At 46.1% G+C, this 25,405-nt stretch overlaps 1 protein-coding gene across 1 annotated transcript in view; it reads right to left on the bottom strand.

Moving 5' to 3' along the window:
- LOC135897501 (uncharacterized) overlaps nt 1-25,325 on the bottom strand; it is a 57,002-nt gene extending 31,677 nt beyond the window's left edge. Inside the window, exons 1-4 of the mRNA XM_065426143.2 lie at nt 24,743-25,325; nt 21,359-21,474; nt 10,184-10,236; nt 7,690-7,753 (exon numbers count right to left, since the gene is read on the bottom strand). Of these exons, the coding sequence (XP_065282215.2) occupies nt 7,690-7,753; nt 10,184-10,236; nt 21,359-21,474; nt 24,743-24,771 (262 nt within the window). The 5' untranslated portion in view covers nt 24,772-25,325. The remainder of the gene's footprint in view (nt 1-7,689; nt 7,754-10,183; nt 10,237-21,358; nt 21,475-24,742) is intronic.
- Nucleotides 25,326-25,405: the final 80 nt, after the last annotated feature.

The raw sequence follows: 25,405 nt of genomic DNA, 5'->3' as shown, positions 1-25,405 counted from the left end.
AACGCATCAGAGTAAACGTGGCTACTATCATTGCCGCGCGCGATTTGTTGCGTGCTCACGAGTGCGGATGAAAAGAATCGAAATGCGCCTTTGTTTTTGTTGACATCAACTTATCAAGCCTACCCATAATAAAGGCAAGTTTGGTTGTACCTCTTTTGGTCATGGAAGTGTGGAAAGTGATGAAAGAAATGAAATGAGGCATCTACTTAAGAATGTTTGGTGCGTGCAGGCCACTTGGCTTGTCTTGAGTCGTTCGCGTAGCATTCGACAGATGGTAAGCGCGATCATTATTAGCTAGACTTGGCACACGACATATCGCTGCGGCAAGTTCGGGTTGAGATCATTACACGGGAAATTTAAAAAATCGAATTTTGACAACAAAATTTAGGGGTGCGATCATCACGCGAGTAAATACGGTATTAAGTTGATGTGGACTGTTTAAATACCATTCTAGAAACCTCGCAACGCTTGTTTCATGCCAAGAAAAGCCTTAGTTTACGGCAAAATTGCATCTAGAGGGTCTGAATACCTTTTTCGAAATTCAAATCTCCCGCCACCCGATGGGAGGGAGTGGTGACATTGCATACGCCATCACCACCCTTTGCTGCCGTTGGTGAGTGAAATGGCGCCTGACAGACGGCGGTACCGAGCCAAGACAGAGCAGTGATTCGCTGCTGCAGCTGCTTTTTGGTCAGGTGACATAGACTGTTTGGTCCTCCCGCGACTCTCTGCTACTTGCAGTTTGTGCGAGTGTCACGAGCCAGCAAAACCAGAGCAGCACTATGCAATAACGAAACTACCAAAATGCTAAAGCGTAGGTGGCGCGGAGTCAAACGAAAATGAAACCCTTTGACCGTCCGCGACGTTGTCAAGAGTAATTTCAATGTTATTTCTTCTAAAAATGGAATAAAACTGGACAAGTTGCATTTTGTTTGGTCTCATAATACAATAGAAGGATCTTTTTTGCAATGAGTGGTTCAGTACCAGTGAAAGAATTTAACTGAGGAGTGCTTTTGCCATCGGGCAAGTACTTAAATGTCCCGGGGGAAGCCTCTAATCCCATCTTACATTTACCTCAATTTCTCGATTATCAAGGCTCAGTTCGTGATAATATTGACGCATTAGAGACTCTCGAACACTAATCTATCACTATAGCTCGACTTAATATTTGCCTTTAGCATCTCTAAGGGATTTACCTCTTGCGACAAGCTTACTCATGTTTTCACAACCGCTAGTGAAATCCGTGTCTCGGAGGGTAAAGAGCAAAAACACCACTGGGGCACAATTTATTTTTGCATTGATATTGCTGTTGCCTACTTTTCCTGCTTCAGAAACCTCTCCATGTAGGTTTGCTCAAATACCACTCTGGTGCCCCTTGACCCATCAGCAGACTTTCAAGTGCTTTCTCACACACAGGTGAGCGAAACTCCGTTCGAGTTTTGTTCACAGTGCTGAATATTCTCTCACATTCAGCATTGCTGTGGGGAATAGAGAGAATACCCAGCATAACCATTGAAATTATGTGGAACCTGAGCGATCCGTCGACACTTCAAACTCTTCCTAATTGCGACCACTGCAAGTCCCACCTTGGCTCATTCAACATGTCGGCTGGAACCTGATATGATTGCAAGGTGGCAAACTCAACTTCGAGTGCATCGATTGCTTCTTATGATTCGCCACTCTGCTGGGGTAGGATAGCAGGAAACGCCATAATAAAATGACGTACGCTGTTGAATGAAGCAGTTTCCAGAGCTTGTACTCAAGCAACTTCAGCCATCTTGAGATTGACGTCTCCTAGCGGGAATTAGTGGCGAATGTAATCGCATGCTGCCGTTAATTACAGATGTACAGCAGAGAACTGCTCTCTCTCAATGCAGCTCAGTGTCTCAACCACAGAGTAGATTGTGCTGCCAATGACTGTCTTCATCACCTTTCTGGTTCTCTGCAGCTCCATAGTCAACTTCCAGCAATGAATGACATGCCTTGACAACACCTGGGCACATACAGTCGCTGACCGTTTATTCGGACCTCACGGGGACTGCAAAAATGTCCAAATAAACAGGTGTCCGAAAAAGCAGATTAAGAGGAAAAAAATGAAATCCTTTATTTCCACGCACTTATTCAGGCTCGGCTGTAGGCTTCAATAAATCCTGAATGTGCCATTGCACGCTGTTCCGTTTACGCGCAATCAGATAAGCCTGAATCTCGGAGAGGGTCGTACGGTCACTATAGGCGGTTGAAAGCACAGTCACTGCTTGTACACTCCGCACGCGATGGCAGCGTAGCACATGGTGCGTCATCTTCCGACTCAGTCATCGTCCGGCGGTGCAGCAGAAACCTGACGAATGATCTCGCCGTCGTCGAGTTCTGCGCATGGCAGTATAGCAGTGTCAGCACCTGTGAAACCATCAAATGAGACTGTGTCCGGAATCGCAATGCAACCACTGTGCAAGTCTCGGCAGAACATTTTCCGCGTCGATAGGGAGCACATTGGAAGGCGACAAACCTTGGGCCTCCCAGCACCCACTTGCCGGCATTCCCCAGCGTAGTCTGCGCAGGCACTGTCGGCGCCATTAGACACTTGACGCGATGTTTCCGTATGCCGCGTTGGATCACCGGAACGTCGACACAGCACACAAAGGAAACACCACCATGCCGACACTAGTCGCGCAAACGAAAAATGTGCCCTACTTGCAGCATTGTGCGCGAAGAAACAACTCAGCTGCTGGATTGTCTTGACATGGCTTACTAAGCTGAAACCGGAACTGCTGTAGAGCCACTCTGTCGAAGCAGGCAGAAACGATGATGATGAGCGGGGATTTGCAGTAGCGCTACTTCGTGGGGCAGCAAGGAGGCTCCGTTCAAAACAAAAATGGCGTTCAGCAAGTCAAACCATGCACCGGTCAGAGTCAGTGCGTGGTGCTCTCGATCGAGTTGACTCAAGGAGTGTCCGAAAAATCAGACGAGAGGTTGCAAGGTGTCCGAACTTTTGGCAGTTGTTATACATTATGGTCTATGGGGAGAATGGCGGTGCCGCGAAGCAGACCGAATAATCGAGCATGTTCAAATTTTTGGAGTCCGGAAAATCAGTCCATGACTGTAAATCTAGGCTTGAGATCCTTGAAAAAGCGGTTCAAGAGGCCCCCTCAGCACATCAATCTGAGGAGTCTGTGCCTGAAGAAGGGAGTTTGCCTTCTCAAAAAGCAGTATAACGTTTTGGAGAAAAAGACGGCACGCCCTGTTTGGCTCCGATGACAAAAAATAAAACAGGCGCTCCTCACGGGTCACATGGCTGGCTTCCCCAGAATCCTTGGTATGAGGTTTGTTATTTTTTGCTTGAAGTCCAGAATGAGCTCCTTTTCTCTTTAGCAGGAGTTCATCACCGTCGGTGCTTTTTTTCCAGAGGCCTGCAGCAGTGTTGTGAATATGTATACAGTCAAACCCCGTTACAACGAACACCACATTAACGAACATTTCAGATTAACGAACTTTTATGAAATCCCGTGCCGACTGCTTATAGTTTCAATGTAAAAATATTTCACTACTACGAACTTCAGAATAACGAACATTTCAGAATAACGATCGTTATTTAATTTCCGTGTCATCTTAACAACACCGCAGTACTACGAACTGATATCCCGAAATGCGAGGATTCTTAGATTTCCGTGTATCCGTCACGGCAGTCGGAGCTCTAAGCTAGCAGACGACGCAGCGCGAAGAGCGGGCCGCCTTGCAACTTGCTTCCCGCAAAAACCTGAGATGGCGCGGAAGGAGAAAGATGCGGGCGGAGACTTTTTTTTTTCTTTTCCTTCTCCGTTGCGGAGGCAACGATGCACCAGGTTTTGTGAGTGGAGAGGCGGGGAGCATGGGCTCGTAAAACCTGAGACGGTGCGGCAGAAGAAAAAAAAAAGTAGGAATTAACGCTGAAGTGGGCCTTTTCTTTTTTTTTTTCCTGTTGCGGAGGTGACGACGCATCACGTTTTTCTTGCTTGTTTTCTCAGTTGTTCGCGCGCTGTCACCCGTATCAGGCCTGTCCATCTTGTTTTTCTTCTGGTTATATTATTGTGTTAGAAGTGCGTGCCGGCGTTCGCGTTGCCATGAGCTCAACAACCCTAAGCACGGCGAAGAAGCGAAAGCAGTTTTCTTTGAGCGAGAGAGTAGAGATTTTTCGCGAGATAGAAGACGGGAAGAAACAAACCGTCGTGGCTAAAGAACGTGGAGTGGTGCGGTCGACGATCGCCACGATTCTCAAAGATAAGGAGAAAATCTTTAAGCACCAGCAAGAATCTTGCTGCACGTTACGGCAGCACCCGAAGACCGCGACGAGTCCGTGTCGGCCACAGATGCGTTGGACTGCTTGCGAAAACTCCGCATATTTATAGCCAAAAGCGGCACAGCGGCCGAAGGCGTGCATAAGAATGCGGACGGTCTGGAATCGTTCGTGCTGCAGAGTCTGTGCTGCACCCGTCAGAAGACGATCACGGACTATTTCAAATAAATGTGCCTTGTCTGACGATCACGTGTGCATTGTGTGAGAAACGAGTTCAAGGAGGTACCGTTTCAAAGGTAGGACGCTTGCGTTACTGAAATGCTATTGTTATGGCTAATTTTTGGGCTTTCACTATAACGACCTTTCAGAATAACGAACATTTTCCCGCGGTCCCCTGAAGTTCGTTGTACCGAGATTTCACTGTAGCAGACTTTGGGGTCAGTGCAGGCTTCTTGGGGGTTTGTGAGGAAGTCTTCGGAATTCGGTACGACTCCAAAAACAAGCTCTGCTTGTTGCACTGCTTTGTTTCAGATAAAAAAATGCTGAGTAGTGGCACGGCCACTGGATAAAAAAGAAAGGTGCGGCCTGCCGTATGCATCGCAAACGATGTCATGCGCTGTGGCGCTACCAGTCGAGGTCTGTTGTCCGGGATCGGCATAGAAAAGGTGCAGGGAACGCGCTTCGAACGCCGTCGCCCATGAAAACCGACGCGTCCCATTGAGAGCTAGAGCAGTTCGGCCCAGCCAAGCGGCCGAGAATGCAACTACGGCTGAGACATTCGCTCCCATTGCAGCCCACCTGACGTGGCAGGTCGCACCTTTTCTTTTTCATCCAGTGGCCGTGGTAGTGGTTTCCACTAGTCGGGCAGCCTCTTCAAACACTTTCACAACGACAGCCAACGTATTGGCAAATGCTTGAACATCTTTCTGACCTCGGCGTCATGCATCTTTTGGAACTCTAAGCCGATTTTTTCCATTTCAAACTTTTCTCTAGGTAAAAAAAAATTATATCAACCAAAGCCTCATCAACTTAACCTACAGGAAGACATGAAGCTCACGGCCAAGTTGATGAGATGACATGGCCAACCAACCCCTATCAAACCTGGTTGAGTCTCTCTCAATGCAGTAGAAACACTGTTTTCCTTGGCGATCATGACACTGGCATTGTTCGAACACAGCCAACAGGTTTCCAACAGGCAAACTCCTAGGCTTCGTCTCGTCCAGAACCAGATTTGCAATCTTGTGATTTGTCGCTTCCCCTCGGATTGTCCCGTGGCAAAGAAGGCGGCTTTCGACTCAACTCATTTCTTAAACGAAATATGGCGCAACAAATACGGTAAAGCTGCGTACCCCTCTTGTTATCAGTGATCGAAAATATTTCTTTAGGGCATCCAGCAAAGGAGTGTCTGCACTAGTGGCCATTTCCCGATCAATTGACATTGTTGTTGTTCGTCCACAGGCATAACGTTTCGCTTCTTCGCACTTGGGGAACATCTTCCGGAAATGCGGTCTGGCATGATCGCTGACACTCAGTGGGATGTTATGTTCAACTAAAAATGCCATGAAGAGGCACTCTGCACGAATCATACCGAGGTCGTTGTCACTGCTTACAAAACTTTCTAGGCTTGACTGGCTGTCTGCGGCTCCCACGTATCTCTGATGCTTTGTCAAAGCATTGTGGACCTTGATGTCAGACTTGCCGCCATGCGAGATGTTCACATCACAGGCACACATCGTGCAGAATCCGAACGTCTCTCCTTTCTTCGACAGCGCGAAGCATAGAAATTCTGCTGTGTATGATTTCAAAAACACTTGGAAGTACTGTCGGGGCTTCCAAGATTTCGGGTACCAAGCCGCTACAGGCCGGAGTCGCACTGCGTCCGACACAGCAGCTAGTCACACAAAAGGCGAGGCCAACACTGCAGTGACTGAAGCTGACTGAAGTCCAAACCCACGCACCAGCGCAAACAAAGGCAACAGCATGGCAACAGGTTTGCAGAGACACTAAAGGCACCATCGGCACTATCGAGCTTTGGATATGGTTTCGTGACCACCCTAGTAGAAGAGAGAAGTCACTATAACTTTGCAGCTGCTGATGATACCATGCATACGTATTGGCCTCGCGTGGTGGCACGAGGTACCAGGGTGTAGTTCTACTACAATTTCAAGTTTCTTTTTTTTTTTTGCAAATACAATGTTTTTCAATGTTTTCAATGTTTTCAACTTTCAAGAAAGATTCGTAAAATTGTAAGAATGCTCGAAATTCGTAAACTTTAACGAAAGTTCAGAAGAGTTGGCAGGTATGAACAAGTTATACTCAGGCAGAACAATAGTGATGAGCCCATACGTCGATCATCGAAATCTGATCCACAGATAAGGTGGCATCAGCTATTTATACACGATTTGGTGTACATTCCAGTGTAAGTGCAAGCGCTCACATACATTCTAGAATGTACAACACTGTTGCATCACGCATGAAATGCAATTATACCATGTTTAGCAACGACAGAGACAACGCATGAAATCTTCGACAATCGAGAATGTTCGGATATGTCGGCATAAGCCAAGCAATAGCTTAAACAGCTGGCACTAAGTGAAAGGGCAGTCTCATTATTTTAGGCCTGCTTCGCTCTCTTATCTACCTTACTGGGAAAAAATTATTGCGATAGGACAAGTAGAACCAGAGATATCGTCACTCCAAAACTGCAATACCATCAGGAATTCTGTTTTGATAAAATGTAGAAAAACATTTCACGAGATCATTATGGTGATTATGGCAAAGGCTGAATTGATCAAGGATGATACAGGCATCCTATTATGCAAAAATAAATGCTCTACACCAACCTGGACCAATTTTCGATTACATGAAGCAGTGTCCCGCCTTAAAGAAGAACAAACAGTTCAACTTCCTGGCTGCCCACCAAACTTGAGGAGTGTTCAAAAGTGCCATTTAAAATGTGTACAATACACTGTTTTAAAATAGGGGCACCCAAAGATAGGGGGCACCTATGGATTAGTGCCTCACAGCACATGCGCAGACCATAAACAGCATCTTTGGGTCTTGGTTTTCGCACGCCCCTATGGTAAATTTCAAAAGTAATGTGGGTGCCCCAAACCAGCTTTGTGTCGTCTCAACATCTTCTCATCGAAAATAATAAACGTCACGTCTCCTCATTGAAAATAAACTCTCAGGTATACTTTTTAACAGGGCAGACCGTGAACACAAAGCGGTTGCCTGTTGGGGTACCTTCAGCTGTAGATCCTTGTTCTAAAAGCCTCCCTATTGAGTAACAATTCTAAGCTAAAACATTAAACATGTTAAAGATTTTCTAAACAGTGCCGGCACAACTTATGTGGGCACATCAAGCAGGTGGGTACACTCCCTCGAAAGTAGCTGGTGATCGACTAAATGTCACTCACCCACAAAATCCTTCTGGATGTCCGTCCAGAGAGCATTCAGTTCTGCCAACTGCGCCATCACGTCCTGCATGAATCAAGGCAAAAAAGATATATATATATGCGAATCATCCCCTTTGCATTGCAAGTTAGCAGATGAACTTTTTACCGAAAACAAAGAACAGCCAAGTGAAAGGCACGACAATGCACACGACAAATATCAGCCAACTTCAGATTAAAATTACCGTATTTACTTGCATAATGATCACACTCGTGTAATGATCGTATCCCTGAATTTTGTCAAAATAACGATTTTTTCCCTTTCCCGTGTAATGATCGCATCCCTAACTTGCCACAGCGATTTGTCGTGTGCCAAGTCTAGCTAATGATGATCGCACTTAGCATCTGTCGAATGCTACGCGAACGAATCTTCAAGACATACCAAGCGGTCTGAATGCACCAAACATTCTTAAGCAGATGCCCCATTTCATTCCTTTCATAACTTTCCACACGTCCATGAAAAAAAAAGCTACAGCCAAACTTGCCTTGGCTTTATTATTACTTGTAGGCATTTTAATGGTTGTGGTCAACAACAAAAAAGGTGCCTTTCGATTATTCTCGTCTGCACTCGTGGGCACGCAACAAATCACGAGCAGCAACGATAGTGGCCCCATTTACACTGATACGTTAGAAGTGTACCCTATTACTATGCCGACACTTGCAACACAGCTAAGAAAGTCGCACACCCTTAGCGGAAGCTAAGCTTTACTAGTATTAAAACACTAGTAAAGACAAATGCTGCAGTTTCCGCAGCGTGCCCGCCTTGTGTTTCTACGTCACTGGTAGCTAAGTGGGCCCATCTCTGTTTCTGTCCCTCAAAGTGGTGATAGCTACCTTATTGTTGCAAACTTGCCGATAGCAAGGATGTTACTGATTACTGATACGTAAGAAACTTCCAATGAGCGTAATTTACTCATGAGAAGAACAAAAATCGTGTTTGGCGCATTCTGCTTGCTCTGCCGGCCGCCATTTTTGCTTTGGTGTGCCGCACTGTTACAGCGGCAGCCGCTATTTGTTGGCCTGTTGTCATCCCGCAGCAAACGTGGTATGAAAAAAAAAATGTTTTCTTTTCGCGGGAAATTTAACCCATGTGTGATCTCACCCCTGAATTTGCGTTAATTTTTTTTACAGAACAGTGTGATCATTATGCAAGTAAGTATGGTATTTTCAAGTTTATGATACCGTGCAGGAATAGGTCTTCAGTGAGCTAACATGTATTTTGTTTATTTCAGAAAAATGTTTCAATTCCCAGTGATCTCGTACAGTTTGCAGCGTCCAGCCTGCATCACACAGTGGGTGATCACCACACCAACTGCTTCCTGTAGGGTCCTCATCATATTTTTCATTTTCAGTGCTTTGATCTGAGAACGTTTATTGGTCATCTGAAAGTGGAATACCATACTCGTCCGGATAAATAAAATAAGCTTATGATTCCCTAGACTCACGCAAGCTGTTTCAGTAAAATGCGCACAAAGAAAATGACACCATCCTCAGTGCCTCACACAACCATGTACATGGGTTCCTTCAAGTGTACCATCAAAAAGTGCTGTCCCTGCACACAGACACTACAAAACAATTATCTATAGCTAAAAATAGCTTCAGAAATGTGGTGCAACAATCACAAAGAAAAACCAACAAGTGCGCATCGCTCATGCGCTGGCATCTGACTCGAACTGATGTTTTGAAATGCTGGGAGGCTGGTTGGGTAGTTTGGGTTTAATGGCACAAAGGAAACTAAGGCCATGCTGCGCCAGACACAAGACAAAATGAAACGCAACGTTAGAGTAGGTAAACCTGCATTACATTATAGTTGGTGTAAATCACCAGTTTTTTCTAAAAAGTCGAACAGGTTAGCAAATGGCACTAGGGGGTCATCTGCTACTAGTAATAGGGCAGGGTGTAATGGGGTGTGCAAATTATACAGGCTGTGTAAAAACCTCCGTCTCAGTGTGTCGATGTGTGGACATGTTATTAGGATGTGTATGACTGTAAGAGGTTCAAGGCATTTTTCACAGGTTGGCGGGTTTTCTTTTCGGAGGAGGAAATTGTGCGTCTGATGTGTGTGTCCAATTCGAAGACGACACAAGATCACCTTGTAGAACCGATGCTGGTGACTGCATGATTTTCACTCGCCAATTACAGGTTTAATAAGATGTAGCTTGTTTTCTGTACAATGGTCCCATTCATGTTGCCACTTTGACGTGTTCTCATGTTGCTGGGAGGGGCCCGACACATGATTGTAAAAGGTTACAGCTACAAGCTGTCAAAGCCATCTCACACTAGGCACCAAAACACCATAAACACTAAGGCACTGCAGCAGGTACACAAGCTTGCACAAACCCTCACTCTTCTAGCACACTTAAGCATGCTTGCAGCCTATAGAATGTAGCCGATGTAAAAGCAGCCAGGACACAACAGGGAGCCTATTTCTGGCCCACACTTTCAAGGCTGTTCTCACCTGAATTATCCTGTTCTCGTCAGCCTGGGCCCACAGCACCATGTCCTGGGCCACTGCAAGAACAAGCCAGGGCCAGCGCTCAACAATGCGTCTCCACAAAGTTCGTAGAGTATATCCGACTCAAAATTCAAAGACTCCGAGGATGACGATGGCAAAATTCGAGGACACCCTAAGCAGGCCTCACTCACAAACTGGAATTGATGGATGTTCACATTCCCTTTATTTAAGCTTGCACGGCCATTTTGTCGGAAGCTATTAGCACCGACTAAGACAGTTTTCTACATAACTATTTTTTACAAACTACTAGAGGAAACTCTGCCTCTGCGATTGTTCAAATGCTGTGGAAATGGTACGTCATACACAAACTTGTACAATCTGTGTGTGGGGCTTCAGAAATTCTTGTGCCATTATTTATTATGCTCAATCTCTCTCTAAATTTCCAAGCAATCTTATTTTTTTTAAAGAAATTAAATTCTGGGGTTTAACGTACCATGCTATAGTTGTAGGGGACTCTGGATCAATTTTTGCCACCAGAAGTTCTTTAGGATAGGATAGGATAACTTTAATGAAGTGCCGGCAAACGACGGTTTAACGTGTCGTGACGCTGTCACAGGTGCACTCACTGCATGGTATATAATTACTTTTGCATTCCACCTCTATGGGAATTAGGCCACTATGGCCAGGTGCAAACATACAGCCTTGTGCTTGGCAATGCAACGCCGAAGTCGCTCGTATTTTTCTCTACAAAGCAATGTAATGATTAGCAATACAACAATTTGCACGATCATTGTGAATTGCTGAAGTTATAATACAATATTTCATTGAAAATTATACAATTGCAAAGACACAAAGACGTTTGAAGTGAGACAGGCGACATTTAGGCAAACTCGTGAACTATACCAATCATTTCACTACTGACCGAGCCACCGTGCTTGCACCTTCCATAGACATTGTAGTGCCAGAGTTTCATATTGTAATTTTTGTATGAAACTATGCATGAAAAGAGATGCATCATGTTTAGCCTTGGTATGTGCAAAAGCTGTTCACCCATTCTGAAGCTCCTGTCATGACAGTAGTATGACCATGTCATGTAATAAAGGCAACTGATTGCGAGATGGGCTACATTTTGAAGTTCTGCCGAGCTGCGCACTGCCTTTTGAAGTCATGTTAGTTACTACTATACCAAGATTTTCCTTTGTGCCTACTGCTTTTCAAGGAATTCAGGAAAGTCTGTTTTTAAGAAATATTAAGGGCCCCTTTGTCATTTGAGAAACACTCCAATGACAATGATAGAGGCAAGCACAATCGTCAAGTCATTTGAATGGCTCAAGCTGGTCAAATATTTATACTGTGAAGATCTGGCCTTAGTGAGGTGGGGGAGAAGAAGCAAGGGGGACATTCCCCACTGAGCAAAGCAGCCTCCTTCCCTTTATGGTGAACCAGGCACTCTTTAGCAAACTTCGCAGGAGCTCTCTGCCCTCGCCCTCAACTGTGCACTAGTGCCTGAATCCTTTGTTGTAACCACAAGGTAATAACCCCCTTCTTTGGTTCTCTCACAGGAGTTGTCTGCCTATGCATTGACAGTGAGTGGACGAACCCACCGCAGTACCTCCTTGCATGCATCGCAGAGTGAAGACGAGGCACGTGTCCAGCATTTAAACCTTGGCTAGCCAGTACCGGCCACATTAGCCGGAGCCCCCACAATACAATAAAAGCACTGCTGTACATTCTAGGGCAATCGCAAGGTGTGCATGAATACTGAATACTTGAGATGGCACAGCACAGTTCGCACGATACGTACAGTCCTTCAGGACACGCCTTCTCACCACAAAATTCAGGACAATGCTCGCATGTTTTGGGCAAGGGTCATGACTCAATGACAATGACAGTTCATTGAAAGTGGTCACCTACAAAAACTAAAAATATGATGAGCGGCAACATTAAACTGATGAAGGAAAAAGACACCATAAGCTCATTTGAGCACAAACAAGAAGCCAGTGCTCCTTCCATCACTACAGTTTTTGATTCCGCGATGAAAAATTCAAGGGAAACTTAGTTATCACTATGTGGATGAATGCGAAAGCATTGAGAGCCCCGCGCGATGCCTATGCTTTTTTAGTCATTATCTACTTGACCGAAATGTTTTGACGCGCATGAGGAGTCTTCTTTTTTACGTACTTGGCTTAGAAGACATAGCACGCATTCACACATTAATAACACACTAGTGTTTGGACCACGGCATGGTCACGCCAATGCCAGCCTTAATTAACACCTAAGGGCATGGGTGCAATTCCCACCAATTATTAAGGCCAAGCTTCGTTTGCCTCTTCCTTCGACTTTCCCACTGCTGCTGCTGTCGCACATAGATGACATATAGATGGCAGGCCGGAGGAGTAAGATAGGAAAGGCGACCCGAGAAACTCATTTTCACCCCACCGTGTCGAATGTACACAATGAACTCTAGAGCTCCCTGGCCATCACCACATTAGCCGCTTGACAGCTGTAATTATCCGTGACTCCTGTCGGAAGCATTGCAGAAACTACAGTGGTTCTCTTTACTAATGTGGGAGGCCAGAGGGGACACATAGAACTGTAGAGAGGAGACGAAGAGGAGAAGGAGAGGGAGAAGAGGCAGTTCCCATATAAGAGAGGGGGAGGTGACGTGAGCAGGCAAGGAAACTCTGTTACTATACACAGCGCTTTCCAGGGAACAGGATAAGCTTAAGTTCAAGATACAGTACAGTACATTGCTGCTATTTCTGAAATATAAACACCATGCAAATATGTCATGTAACTGACATATTGACATATGCCATGTATATGGGCATCCCGCGACAACACATGGAAGTTCAATTCTCTGCTACTTGCAGTTTGTGCGATTTTCGCCAGCCAGCAAAATCAGTGCAGAAATAAGCGATAACGAAACTACAGAAACGCGAAAGCATGGGCAGAGTGGAGCGAAAACGAAACCTTTAAACCACACGTGTCATTGTCGAAGTTAATTTGAATCAGTTCTTTTTTCTAAAAATGAAATAGAACTGGACAAGCAGCATTTTATTTCCTCTGATAATACAAGGATGTTTTTTTGTTTGCTATGAGTGGTTGAGTAGTAGTGCCAGAATTTAACTGAGGAGTGCTTCCGTCATTGGGCAAGTACCGTATTTACTCGCATATAACCCGCACCAAAAATTGAAAAAATGTGTTTAAAAAGTGGGGGTGCGGGTAATACGCGAATATTCCGGAGAAGGGGGGCTCGGCGGGTCGGCTTCACGGCAACGCGCGGCCTGCCGTGCAGAGTCCGCATCCCCATCGACATCAACGTGTTGCAGTGCATATTAATATTGCACCAACCTTTTGACCACCGAAGGCCAGTATGGACTGAAAGAAGACCACGTGGAAGCGGAGACCATGGAGCATATCGTTTTGCGGTGCAGAACACTTCGTCCGGACATTGCCGAAGACGCGGCGATAGATATAGAGGGTGCCCTGGGATTTGCAGGGGAGGACGGACGTGTGGATGAGAGAAGGGTAGTGGTGACAAAGAGTAGGTTGGAAGATTGGTGCAAAAGGGGCTAGGGACGAGTGAGTCTATAAAAGAGGGACAAATTACAGTTCACAATACAAACAAAATTACGGGGGAAAAAAAAGGGGGGAATCCTAGGCTAGGGGGCGCAAGCCACCACCGTTACAAAGGGCTAAGCCACTATGATCCATCCATCCAGCCAACAAGAGGCCAACGCAGGTCACAGCCAGATCCACATCCATAGTCTGTTTAGTCCCACGCCAGCCACGCGTTTCGCATGCTTTGCATACGCTTTGTTCAGACGTTGATGGGCCTTGAGTAAGGTGCCGTTTCTTGTACGCCCAGTTTGCACAGTTCGCCAGCCTTGTCTAGGCATCATGAGTGTGTCTCGACGGCAATCATTCTTGGCGAAGGAGAAACTCAGGATCGTCGCCGCTGCTGAACAAATCGGCAACAGAGCTGCTGCGAGAAAGAACGATGTCGACGAATCTTGCATTCGCGACTGGCGGAAGAAAAAAGACTCTCTCGAAGCTGCGAACAAGGACAGGCGAGCGTTTCGCGGCCCGAAGACTGGCGCGTACCCTCACCTCGAGACGCAGCTTGCAAAATTCATCGAGGAGCAGAGGAGTCGTGGCCACGCTGTGTCTACAGAGATGGCGCAGATGCAAGCCCTGAAGCTGGCCCGGGAAATGCACATTCCACGCGAGTTTCATGCGAGCCGCGGATGGCTGCAGCGCTTTATGGCCAGGCATGGATTTTCGATGCGGCGGCGAACTACCATGTGCCAGCGGCTTCCCGACGCTTACGAGGAGAAGCTGCTCAACTTTCAACGTTACGTCATCGGACTGAGGAAAGAGCGCAACTACTTGCTATCTCAGCTGGGAAATGCTGACCAAACGCCAGTATATTTCGAGATGCCTATGGACACGACCCTGGAAAAAAAGGGCGCAAAATCTGTTAGTGTGCTGACTGGCGGCAACACCAAGCTGCGCTGCACAGTGATGTTGTGTGCTTTGGCCGACGGCACCAAACTGCGCCCGTATGTAATATTCAAGCGCAAGACTCTACCGAGTACACCACTTCCCCCAGGAATTGTTGTGCGAGTGGAAGATAACTCGTGGATGAACAGTGACCTCGTCATTGACTGGATTCAAGCAATCTGGGAAAAAAGACCAGGTGCCTTGTTGGCACGCCGTTCGATGCTGGTGCTGGATTCGTTCCGAGGCCACTGCACTGACGCGGTGAAAGCTCGCCTCGCTGACAACGGCACAGACCTTGTCGTAATACCTGGCGGCATGACTTCCATGCTCCAACCACTCGACGTGTGCATCAATAAGCCTTTCAAGGCTCACGTGAAGCGGCTATATGCCCAGTGGATGGCCGATGGCCTTTACGCCCTTACGCCGACGGGACGCGTGCGAAGGCCAGATATTGCACTGCTGTGCCAGTGGATCGTAGATGCATGGGGGATGATCCCGGCCGACATGGTACGCAAGAGTTTCAAGAAGTGTGCCATAAGCAACAGCCTAGATGGTACCGAAGATGATTACGTCTTTGAGAGCGGCGATGAAGCCTCAGACGGCAGCAGTGAGAGTGGCGACGATTGACAATTGAACGACAGCACTGACAACGTTGCGGCAGTCGTTTTCAAATATATTTGTTTTGAAAACTAAAATGGTGACTGTTTGCTCAGTTGTAACTTCCTAGTCCTCATTTTTTCGGGTAAGTGTGCGGGTTATACGCGAGGATATTTTTTTTTATTTCATGGGGTTCAAAGTTAGGGGCGCGGGTTATATGCAAGGGCGGGTTATACGCGAGTAAATACGGTACTTGAATATTCCGGAGGAGTCTCTAATCATGTCCTACATTTACTTCAATTTCTCGATTATTAAGGCTCTATTCGAGTAGTATTTAGACCTTAAGAGTTTCTCAAGCACTAATCTAACACTTTAGCTTCACTTAATATTCACCTTCAGTGTCCCTTTAACACTGAAGGTTGTGGTTTCGACACTTACCAATGGTCATGGGTTCATAGCCTTTTCAGACCATGGCGTGGTCACGCCAATGCTGGCCTGAATTAACATCGCCTCAATTAACACTAAAGGTTGTGGGTCCGTAGCCTTTTCGGACCATGGTGTGGTCATGCAAACACTGCATTTTTAACTTTGTCTTAACACCAAAGGTCATGGGCTAGTAGCCTTCCTGGACCACAGCATACTCACACCAGCACCAGATTTTCAGCTTCACGGGGCATATAATGGTCTCGCCTTATTAAGTAGTTTCACAGACATGGTAACTCAAAAAGTTTTTTTTTTTGTATTTCATTCTGAGGTTTTACGTGCCAAAACAAGAATATGATCATGAGGCGCACTGTGTGGGGGATTGCAGATCAATTTTGACCTGTTGGGTATCACACGGGCGTTTTTGCATTTCTACCCAATCAAAATGTGACTACCGCAACCGCTATTTGATCCCGCCACCTTGGGCTCAGCAGCGCAATGTCAAAGCCACCACAACACAAGGGCGGGTCCGATAACTCGACCATCCCGAAAATTCACCAAAGAATTGCAGATTCATGGGGTCTCGCCAAATCAGCGGCTCTTAACAATTTGACAGTACTGAATGAATACACAAGGAAAAGGCGAAGTGCGAGGCCTGTGCTGAGATAGTGAAAGGCCAATAATAGCAATCCCAAACCCTTGTGATTTATCATTTATAATCTGCGAGCAGTGTTCCTTTTAGTGTTTTCTCTGAGCTATCCATTTGTTCAGCTCTTGTGTACGCCTTCTGAAAAATTAAAAAAAAAAACAGCACTGGTCCTGTGCTCTAACTTGTCCGTGATTTTTGGGGAGGGCACTGCTTAAACTGAATAGCAATGAAATTTCATTTTGTTTAAACTGGTTACTAAATGAATAGCATACGTCATATAGGTAATCTTAAAGCTGCATGGTTGGTAATTCACTAATTTATTTATAAACAGCATTTAAATAGGATTAGGCAGATGATGCATGCATCTGGTGATAAGTGGATGTGAAACAAATCTCGGGACATGGCCTCCGAGATTTCCAGCTTGCCACGGGTGCCACCTGATCTCGGAAGTCGGGGCCAGGCGCTGCATTGTTTCTCAGTGTTCTACGTCCATCATTTCCAGCAAGCAATACAGGTGGATGTTTAGTTTTCATAATGAAAACATCTGCACTAGTTTTTTTTTGTCACCTCCACTCACATTTGAAACGCACAATTTTGCGTGGAGGCTTCTCCATACATGATCACTTAAACTAAGCTTTTTCACATGGTCTGAACATGGCTGCAGTTGACCTTTACGCAATGTGAGCTTATTGTGTACTTGTTTGTCACCCACAGCATGTCATCCACATAAAGAAAAGCAAACTGCAGTGATTGCACTGCCACATATGCACCTACAGCTTACCTGTTGAGCCTTTTCAGTAAACAGATAGCCACTGAACAAATATAACCACTCTATCAGTATGACCGTAGAAGCAGCAGCCACTTAGTCCAAACATAAGGTTCAAAGGATGAATCACAATTTCAGGATGCACAGTTGACCCACAAACATGTACAAGTCACATGAATGCAAGTCTACTGAACATGATAAGTCTCACTCTAGTCATATCTCTTGAAGCAAGAGCTTTAAGACCTTTGTGTAAACAAGCGGTTCAAACAATCACTGCATGGTCTTTAACAGTCAATGAAACTTTAGAAGCTGTCACTGAATTTGTCATGTAGGCTGGTACAAAGCTCTCTCTGCTAAAAGTCAGGAAGGCTGCAACCACCAAAAAATTAGAGTGAATAGAATGTGTCTTGTTTTTCCATCCAAAATGCACCAATGTTTTTAGATAAAATTGCAAAATGTGTTAACACACTTGCACTTCAAGTGCACTGAATATGACATCTGATATGCCACTATAACACTAGGTTTTTTAAAACGTAATCTCCGCCAGGCACCTCAAAACGTAAAACTGCTTGCCTACAAGTCTCTTGTTCGGGCACAACTTGAATATGCATCTGCCATCTGGAGCCCGCACCAAACATATCTTATCACCTCACTTGAATCTGTTCAGAACCGCGCTACTAGGTTCATTCACTCACAATATTCATATGATGTCAGTATTTCCGCACTTAAAACACAATCCGGACTAACATTACTATCTAATCGCCGACGCATTGCTAGTCTTGAGCTCTATCACAAGTTCTTTTTCAGTACCCTTCATCATGCGCCATACATCGTTCCTGCAGCACGCATCTCTCACCGCACCAGTCATCCGCAGCAAGTCACACGGCCACGTGCCCGAACCACTCATTTTTCCGCCTCATTCATTCCTCGAGCAGCTAAAGACTGGAACGGCCTTCCTGCTGACATTGTTAGCATCATTTGCCTGCCTTCATTTCTACAGCGTGTGATTGATCACTTTGAATGTAACTTATGAAGTGTACCAAATGTGGAACTTATGTTAAACCCACCCCTTATGTAATACCCCCTCCGGGGGTCTTTAAGGACAATAAACTGAACTGAACCAAGCGGACATCTGGGCCTTTCGAGGCAACAGACACCCAAGAAACAAAAATAGCCACTTTCAAGAGTATTACAATGCAGATAGTAGCTTGCCAGTCCCGAGATAAGCAAGATTAGAAAGATGAATCATAACCTCAGACAGCATGGCTTAACACGCACGAGTCACATTGATGCAAGCCTTCTGAACACAATGGGCCCCGTTGTGGTCCTATCTTGAAGTAAGAGTTTTTCCCCTCAACAGTGCTCCTTCTGAAAGACTGATGTAAATGCACGCTTGAAGGAATCACTGCACAGTTTTTTATGTTCGAATGAAACAGATGTGCAAAGCTGTGCAGTGTTTGCAAGTAGGCTGCTGCTTTGAAGCTTCCAGAAGTCAAGGTAATCATCACCACGAAATGACAGTGCAGGGAACTCTGCTTCGATGCACCTGACATGTCAATGGGGAAAACGGACTTTCAGTGGTGCGTAACAACTGCAGCTTGCACTCGGCACAACAGCAGCATGCACCAAAACATACTCCTAAGAAAAAATGCATTTGCTGCGTAACTGTTTTTACTGTACAAACAGGTAGTAACGAGCTCTTGTCCTGACACATGGGCTAAAATCTGCTTCCTGGCAAAATAAAAAGCACAAATGCTCTCCGTTCATTGCAACAATATGCACAGTGGTAATTAAATGTTAAGAGACAATTGTATACGACTACTTTGCGATTAACAGCCCAAGGCGCAACACTAATGCAAGTTCCGTCTTTTTATTTTTTTTTCAGTGGTATGTGCAAACCACATGCCAGCAGCTGTCTACAAAGGAAAGAAATGGGCAGCGTATTAGGCCCAGTCCCACCTCTTCTCACAACATATGTAATACATGTAAATGGCATACTGGAAATCTGTCTCTGCAAATAAAATCCTGGCAACAGTAGCATATGATAATGATGATCATAATCTATGTTGCCAACACTTTTTTACCAGGTTACAAAAACTGCAGGCAAAAAGTCACGAAGAGAGTAGTGATGAAACTGGCATTTGGGTTGATTTTTAGCTTGTAACTATGCTTGTCTTGGCTTTTTTTTCTGTGCACAGTAGTTTCAATCTATTTTATGCAATCGAATTTTAGGAGGAACTTGCCCTATCATTAAGCTCTGAACAAAATGTGTCGCACATGCATCTGATTTCTGTCGGCTGCTGACTCACTTTTCATGGCAGGCAGTACTTTCACTATTGCAAAAACTGGATCACCCCCACAAAATTCAGGACAGCTGGCAAGTTTACTGTAGCTCCGGTGTTAGTGTCTTGGAAGCACCCTTCGTGAGAGCATTAACAGAACTTTACAAAAATGATGGGAATGTGAAAAGTTCACCAGAAGCGCATTCTGTGATGTAGCTCTGTTCTCACTTATTTCTTGCCTGAAGCCAGTAACATGGCAGACCATTGCATTGGTCGCATACTCCCCTTGAGGTTCCAATTAAGTCAGTGCATTGAAAATGTATTTTCACCTCACTTCTGGCATTTTCAGAATAATGCAGTGCACACAATTGCAGAACAAACTAAGAATTTTCAGTCTTTAAGTGAGCTTTATCAAGCTTAGAGAATGTGGACTTCATGAGAAAGCTCTGTACAGGAATGTCAGACCTGAAACGAGACCATCACTTATATCTTGTCTAGCATACTTGGAAAATACCTATACCCACCGTGGTGGCATAGTACTATGGCTTTGGCATTGCACTGTTAAGCCAGAGGGAGTGGGATCAAATCCTGACCACAGTGGCCACATATTGATGGGGGAGAAATGCAGAAACGCCTGTGTACCATGCATTGGGTGCACATTAGGGAAAACCAGGTGGTGAAAAAAAATCTAGCAGTCCCCCACTACAGCATGCCTCATAAATCATGTTGTGCTTTTGGTATGCAAAACCACAGAAGTATATTTTTTTAAAGCACCTGTCCAACCGCTTGAAAAGTATGCCTGATATACAACCACATAAAATGACAATGAAAGAGTAAACTCTCTACATGATGAGGTACTGAAAACAGGAGCAAACACCTAACCTTTCAACTCATTTCACCAAATATTGAAACTTCCAGCACAAGCCCAACCAGAAGTGTCTGAAGACATGTTTTAATTATCATTAGTTTCATCAGTACACTGTATATTGTGCACCATTTTGAAAATTGGGCATGCAGCTTCTGAAGGAGACAACAGTTTAGGCTGCGAGTCTTAATTCCAGGCTGCAAGAATATTCCAGTTGTTCGAAGATGTCATGCCCTGTAACTTTTTACACAGACTGTGCTCACATTGATGTACATTTTATTGTGAATACTTGCATTTATGTAGTTCCTTTATTTTACAACTCTGAAGTGTACTACATTGTACATTTTCAGATGCTACTATGTATAAGTACGTATTCACTTTGTTGCCCCCCCCCCCCCCATCCCCCATACCAACCTCGTACATCCTTATTTTTCACGAGCAATATATTATATGGAAAATTTATTTTAAGCCACGGCAAACCCTTTAACAGCTGGAAAGCCAACTGTACATGTACCTGAAATAAAAATCAAGTGCCTTCATACAGTCTGACGGAAGTCCTTAATTGACTTTAGCACAGGGCCGCAAATGTTTAGCAATGCCTTTTACTTGATTCTATGTCATTCGGATTCATATCTATCGTTCACAACCAGCTGATCCCAACTGAAAACATGGGGTGCAGCATTGCTCTGACCACTGACGAAGCATGAAAAACACAAAAAGCAATAGCATCAGAAAAGGCATCGTTAGGATATTGTGGCCCAAGTCACAATTGCAGAACTGAAGGCTGTCAGCATTCATACAAGGCATCAGTGAGACGCAAACCTGTCACATGAATTTTCTGGACATTGAAATGCACGCTGCAGCAGGACATCCAGCCCCAGACATCCTTCTGCACATTGACATATTTAGCATTTTCTGAGCTCCGACAGGCTGAGAGGGCGGCTGCACCATCTCCGACTGGCTCAACGTCAACCTGACAGAATTTGGCAGTGTGAAGAACAACACACCTAGTGTCCTGCTAACAGCTGATTACAACATGATAGCAGTGACGTGATCCACTGACACCGCAGGCAGCTGACAGCAGACTCACCCGCATTCTGTGCCGTAAGGAAGGACTTCATGGCAAGGCGGATGTCCCGGAGCTCTGAGATGACCAGGTTCAGGTCAGCGTGACCCCCATTGAGCGCTTTGAGCCGGGCACCACTCCTGCAACAATTACAAGGCATGGCAGCCCCGAAGAGTCAGTTCCAGCTTGCAGTAAAACAGATCTGCCAACCTAGTGGCCCACAGGCAGCACACATATAGAGGGGCAATACATTCAAATCCAGTTACGGATGTGTTCTAGGACAATGCCTTCCAATGTTCTAAACTTTCCCAACCCACATAGACTCAAAGTGTTGCTCATTAGGATTGTCCTTTTTCCTCCAGAAATGTTCGCATGGTATCACCGATGTGGCGACACCTACATTTTCCCTTTTTCACCAAAAATGTATAGGGAATTTCTAAGTGTTAGAAGAAGCATTCACTAACTGACCAATACGTGACACGGCAACTGCCCTAACGAAAGTGACAAGCACCTTGATTGTTCAGAAGCCTCACTCTTAGCACAAGGGCAGCAAAGACGCTTTGCAGCACTCTGTACATGCATTCTCTGCTGCACAAACTAAATAACAGGTATTATGCAAGAAAAAAAATAAGCACATGTTGCAGCCAAAAACTTTTGGTATGTCAGCTGCTACACTCAACTCAAGTGGCATGGCCATTTCTTCCAAACTGCTGGCCTGACATACCACTGCCAGTTCACACATTATTGAGCTCACTTCTAAATGCATATACATACAGGGACAAAATAGTACAGGATCTGCGAACGCATGTCTAACTACATTCTTGCGCCCTCTGAGGAAGCAAGCACCTGATGTCGAGACATGGCACAGCGCATGCCCGTCCTTTCATGCTCGTGTAATAGAACAACTGGCCCATCGGATCAACTTTCTAGTGTATCGCATCCAATCCATGTAAATGGGGCTAATGTGCTAGGACAGCACGTCACAATGCACCAGAAAGGGGTGGATTGAGACAAGTAGAAGAGTACACATTTGGGCTGGTTGGTTCAAGATTATGAGCAGAAAACAACGCTAAACGACAGGACAAAGAGAGGGACACAGCCTTTCACATCTATAATAGTGGTGACGCATGTGTAAGCCTCCCCTCGATCTCACTCCTCCCGAAGGAGGTAGCCTTCCTATCTCACCGATTAGAATTTATTACCCTTGCGCATACTGAATTTCTGTTGCTTTTTTCATGCTTTGCAATAGTGGTAGAGAATATATATGCTGACTGAAAGACTAAAGACACTTGGTTGTTAGTCAGTGCTGTGGTCTGTGTCTCCCTTTTTGTCCTGTCGTTTAGTGCTGTCTTCTGCGAGTAAGCCAACTTTCACAGTGCATGTAAGCATGATCGCATTGCATTGGGAATTATGGGAAATGCTATTTGCTTTGGGTCTGCTGCACTTGCCAAGCTGCAGTGTGGCATGATGCTGAAAGTGCCTGCAAGCACTGCTTTGCCTTCAATGTGTGACACCATGTGCCACCACCATTGCAGCAGGGGTGATGCGCCACATGTAAATGCAAGTGCATCGCATTACTCGTGATGTGCTACTGTCGCATTCATGTAAACCCGTCTACAGGCCCATTTTTTGTCAGCCTGCAGTTAGAATTGCGACTGCAGAAGATTACGATAGGACAGCGGTGTCTGTTGTTTCAAAATTCGCGTCGTGCACAGCAGACCGGTGTGTTTCAGCCAACGACAAGTGCAGCAGTGTACTGTTGCACAACACAAAGGCCAAAACAGACACTGCCCTCCTCGTGTAATCTTCTTCAATCATCGCAATTATGACTGCAGGTTGACAAAAGTTGGGCCTATCGGCACACAAGCATGAAAGGATGAACATGCTCTGTGCCATGTCTCGACACCAGGCGCTTACTTTGCCAGAGAGTGCAAGAATGTAATTTGACACGCACTCACAGTACCATATTAGGTCCGTTCAATTTGCTTGCACCACTGTGCACCAGTTCCTGGTGGAGCACAAGAAGTTGAGAAAATATGCAGCATGATTTCAGCACAATGTGACACTCGAAACGAATGCCGAGGTGCAGACAGTGCGTTTTGTCCAACTAGTGCATGCCTTGTGCGCAAGTTTGAGAGGTCTCGAAACGGAGGTACGACTGGCTTCCGAGGCGCAACTACACCGCATGCTTGTGCAGACAAAAAAGGCACGCATAAGCAGGCTCTCAATGGCACTTACGCATGTGTGCTGTTTCCCACCTGTATGTCTTCAACAAGTCGGAACCAACAGTAGGGAGGGTGCAGAAAAATCGTGAACCAGCCCTTCACTCTTTGAAATGAACAGCGTGGTTCAGAGTGCCCAATTACTGAAACGAATGGCAGGATGCAGCACCTTGTGAACTGGTTCAGGTGGTGTTAGCAAATCGAACAGACCCATTTTGCCCCTGTCTCTACGCCTCTTGAGGAGCACCATTCTTGTGAGCCTCTCCTCTCGTTAACTCGGAAACGCGAGCCCACAGGGAAGTACACGACACACATGTGGGAGGTGAAAGACATTCACACTAAAGTGACGGCGACTGTTCTTGCGCGACGAAATCACACGATAAATGGCACAAACATTTTGAAACCAGTTATCAATAGGTAACGTCAGGCGATTAACGATGCGTGCGAGCTACCAAACATGACATGTAGATACGGCTGTGTTTGCGCGTCCCGTGGTGCATTCTAATGGACGAGAAGACGCGCGTTACAAGTGTTCTGAAAAGCTTCACTTTATTTTCGGATGAGAAGTTGGGCAAAAAAGTTAAAACAGATAAATACGTGAAGCGACCCGCACATCGGCCAGCAGCGGCCCCCATTCACTTGCTCGCGTTACGTTTAACGTGTTTTTCAACACACGTTTTTATTTTTGTCCGATAGGAATCTCAAACGCGCGGCGCTTGCCTAAAACTAACCCGAGCTTGCGCCCTTGGACTCCGTGCCAAACACCCGAGCGACTCGAAAGCGCAGCTACCGTAAACAAAGCGCGTTAAACGACAACGTTTTGCTCAACGTCTCTAGTTTGCAGCCAGTCACAAAGCGAGTCAGATATAATGAACGCGGGCAGCTGTTGTCCTTTGCATTCAGGTCGTTTCGCACTGCGGTCCAGCCACCATCGTGGCCAAGAATAAACGCGGCGTAGTACCATCGTGCTCGACGACGCGCCGGTGTCCTTTTTGCCCGACGCGGACTGGCGCACAAGCACGGCACGGCCAGACTTGGCAGCAGCGCCAGTTGCCAAGCGTCCAGTCGAGCGAGTCGACACGGCACGCGAGCGTGCAAAAGCGCTTATTCACGCTCGTTGCGCGGGCGCTCGACGAGCACGTCGAGACGAAGACAACGTGCAAAGGACCTTTCCGAGCACACTCACCGTCGAATGGCCCGGCTGGCCCGATCCATGGTGAGGCAGGAAGCAAGAGACTGGTCGCACTGGCGCTCACGCACTAACACACGCGCACCGGTTGGGAACAAAAGGTGCTCAAGCGAGCCGCATCTCCCCGCTTGGCGACAGCGCAGGTGCGACAGGAAAAGCCTTCAAGGTCGGTCCCAGCTGGCGCAATCCTTCTAGTCTTGCTGGTATGCTGGCTTGTCTGGAGGCGAAGCGACCAGCTGAAGGCGGCTGCAGTAGGCCTAGCATTGATAACGCCGGCGCAAACAACGATGCGAACTGGTCGACAAATACGCGGCCCAGCGCGAGAAATGAACACCACACAGTGCCATTGATGCCGCCCGCGTCCGAACTCACGACTGCATGCCAAACTATTTCACAAGAGCTGACTGACTTAACTCCAAACCCAAGCGGCTATCCTGCGGCAGCTGACAGCGGAGCCTACAACGAGCACCACACAACCATTGATAAACCCAAACCGCTGCGTCTCGTCCAAGTGGTCGAAGCAGGCGAAGGCTCTCCCCCACTCTCCCGCATTTCCTCGCTTGTATCGCTGCTGCTTGGCTGCTGAGCGCGCCGCCGAGCCAACCGTAGCATCCTATATAGCCAACAAACGCTGCTGATCGTCTTTAGTGCACCATTCGG

Source organism: Dermacentor albipictus, chromosome 9 (assembly GCF_038994185.2).
Source record: "Dermacentor albipictus isolate Rhodes 1998 colony chromosome 9, USDA_Dalb.pri_finalv2, whole genome shotgun sequence".
Classification (NCBI taxonomy): Eukaryota; Metazoa; Arthropoda; class Arachnida; order Ixodida; family Ixodidae; genus Dermacentor; species Dermacentor albipictus.
This window is presented reverse-complemented; position numbering and strand designations above follow the sequence as displayed.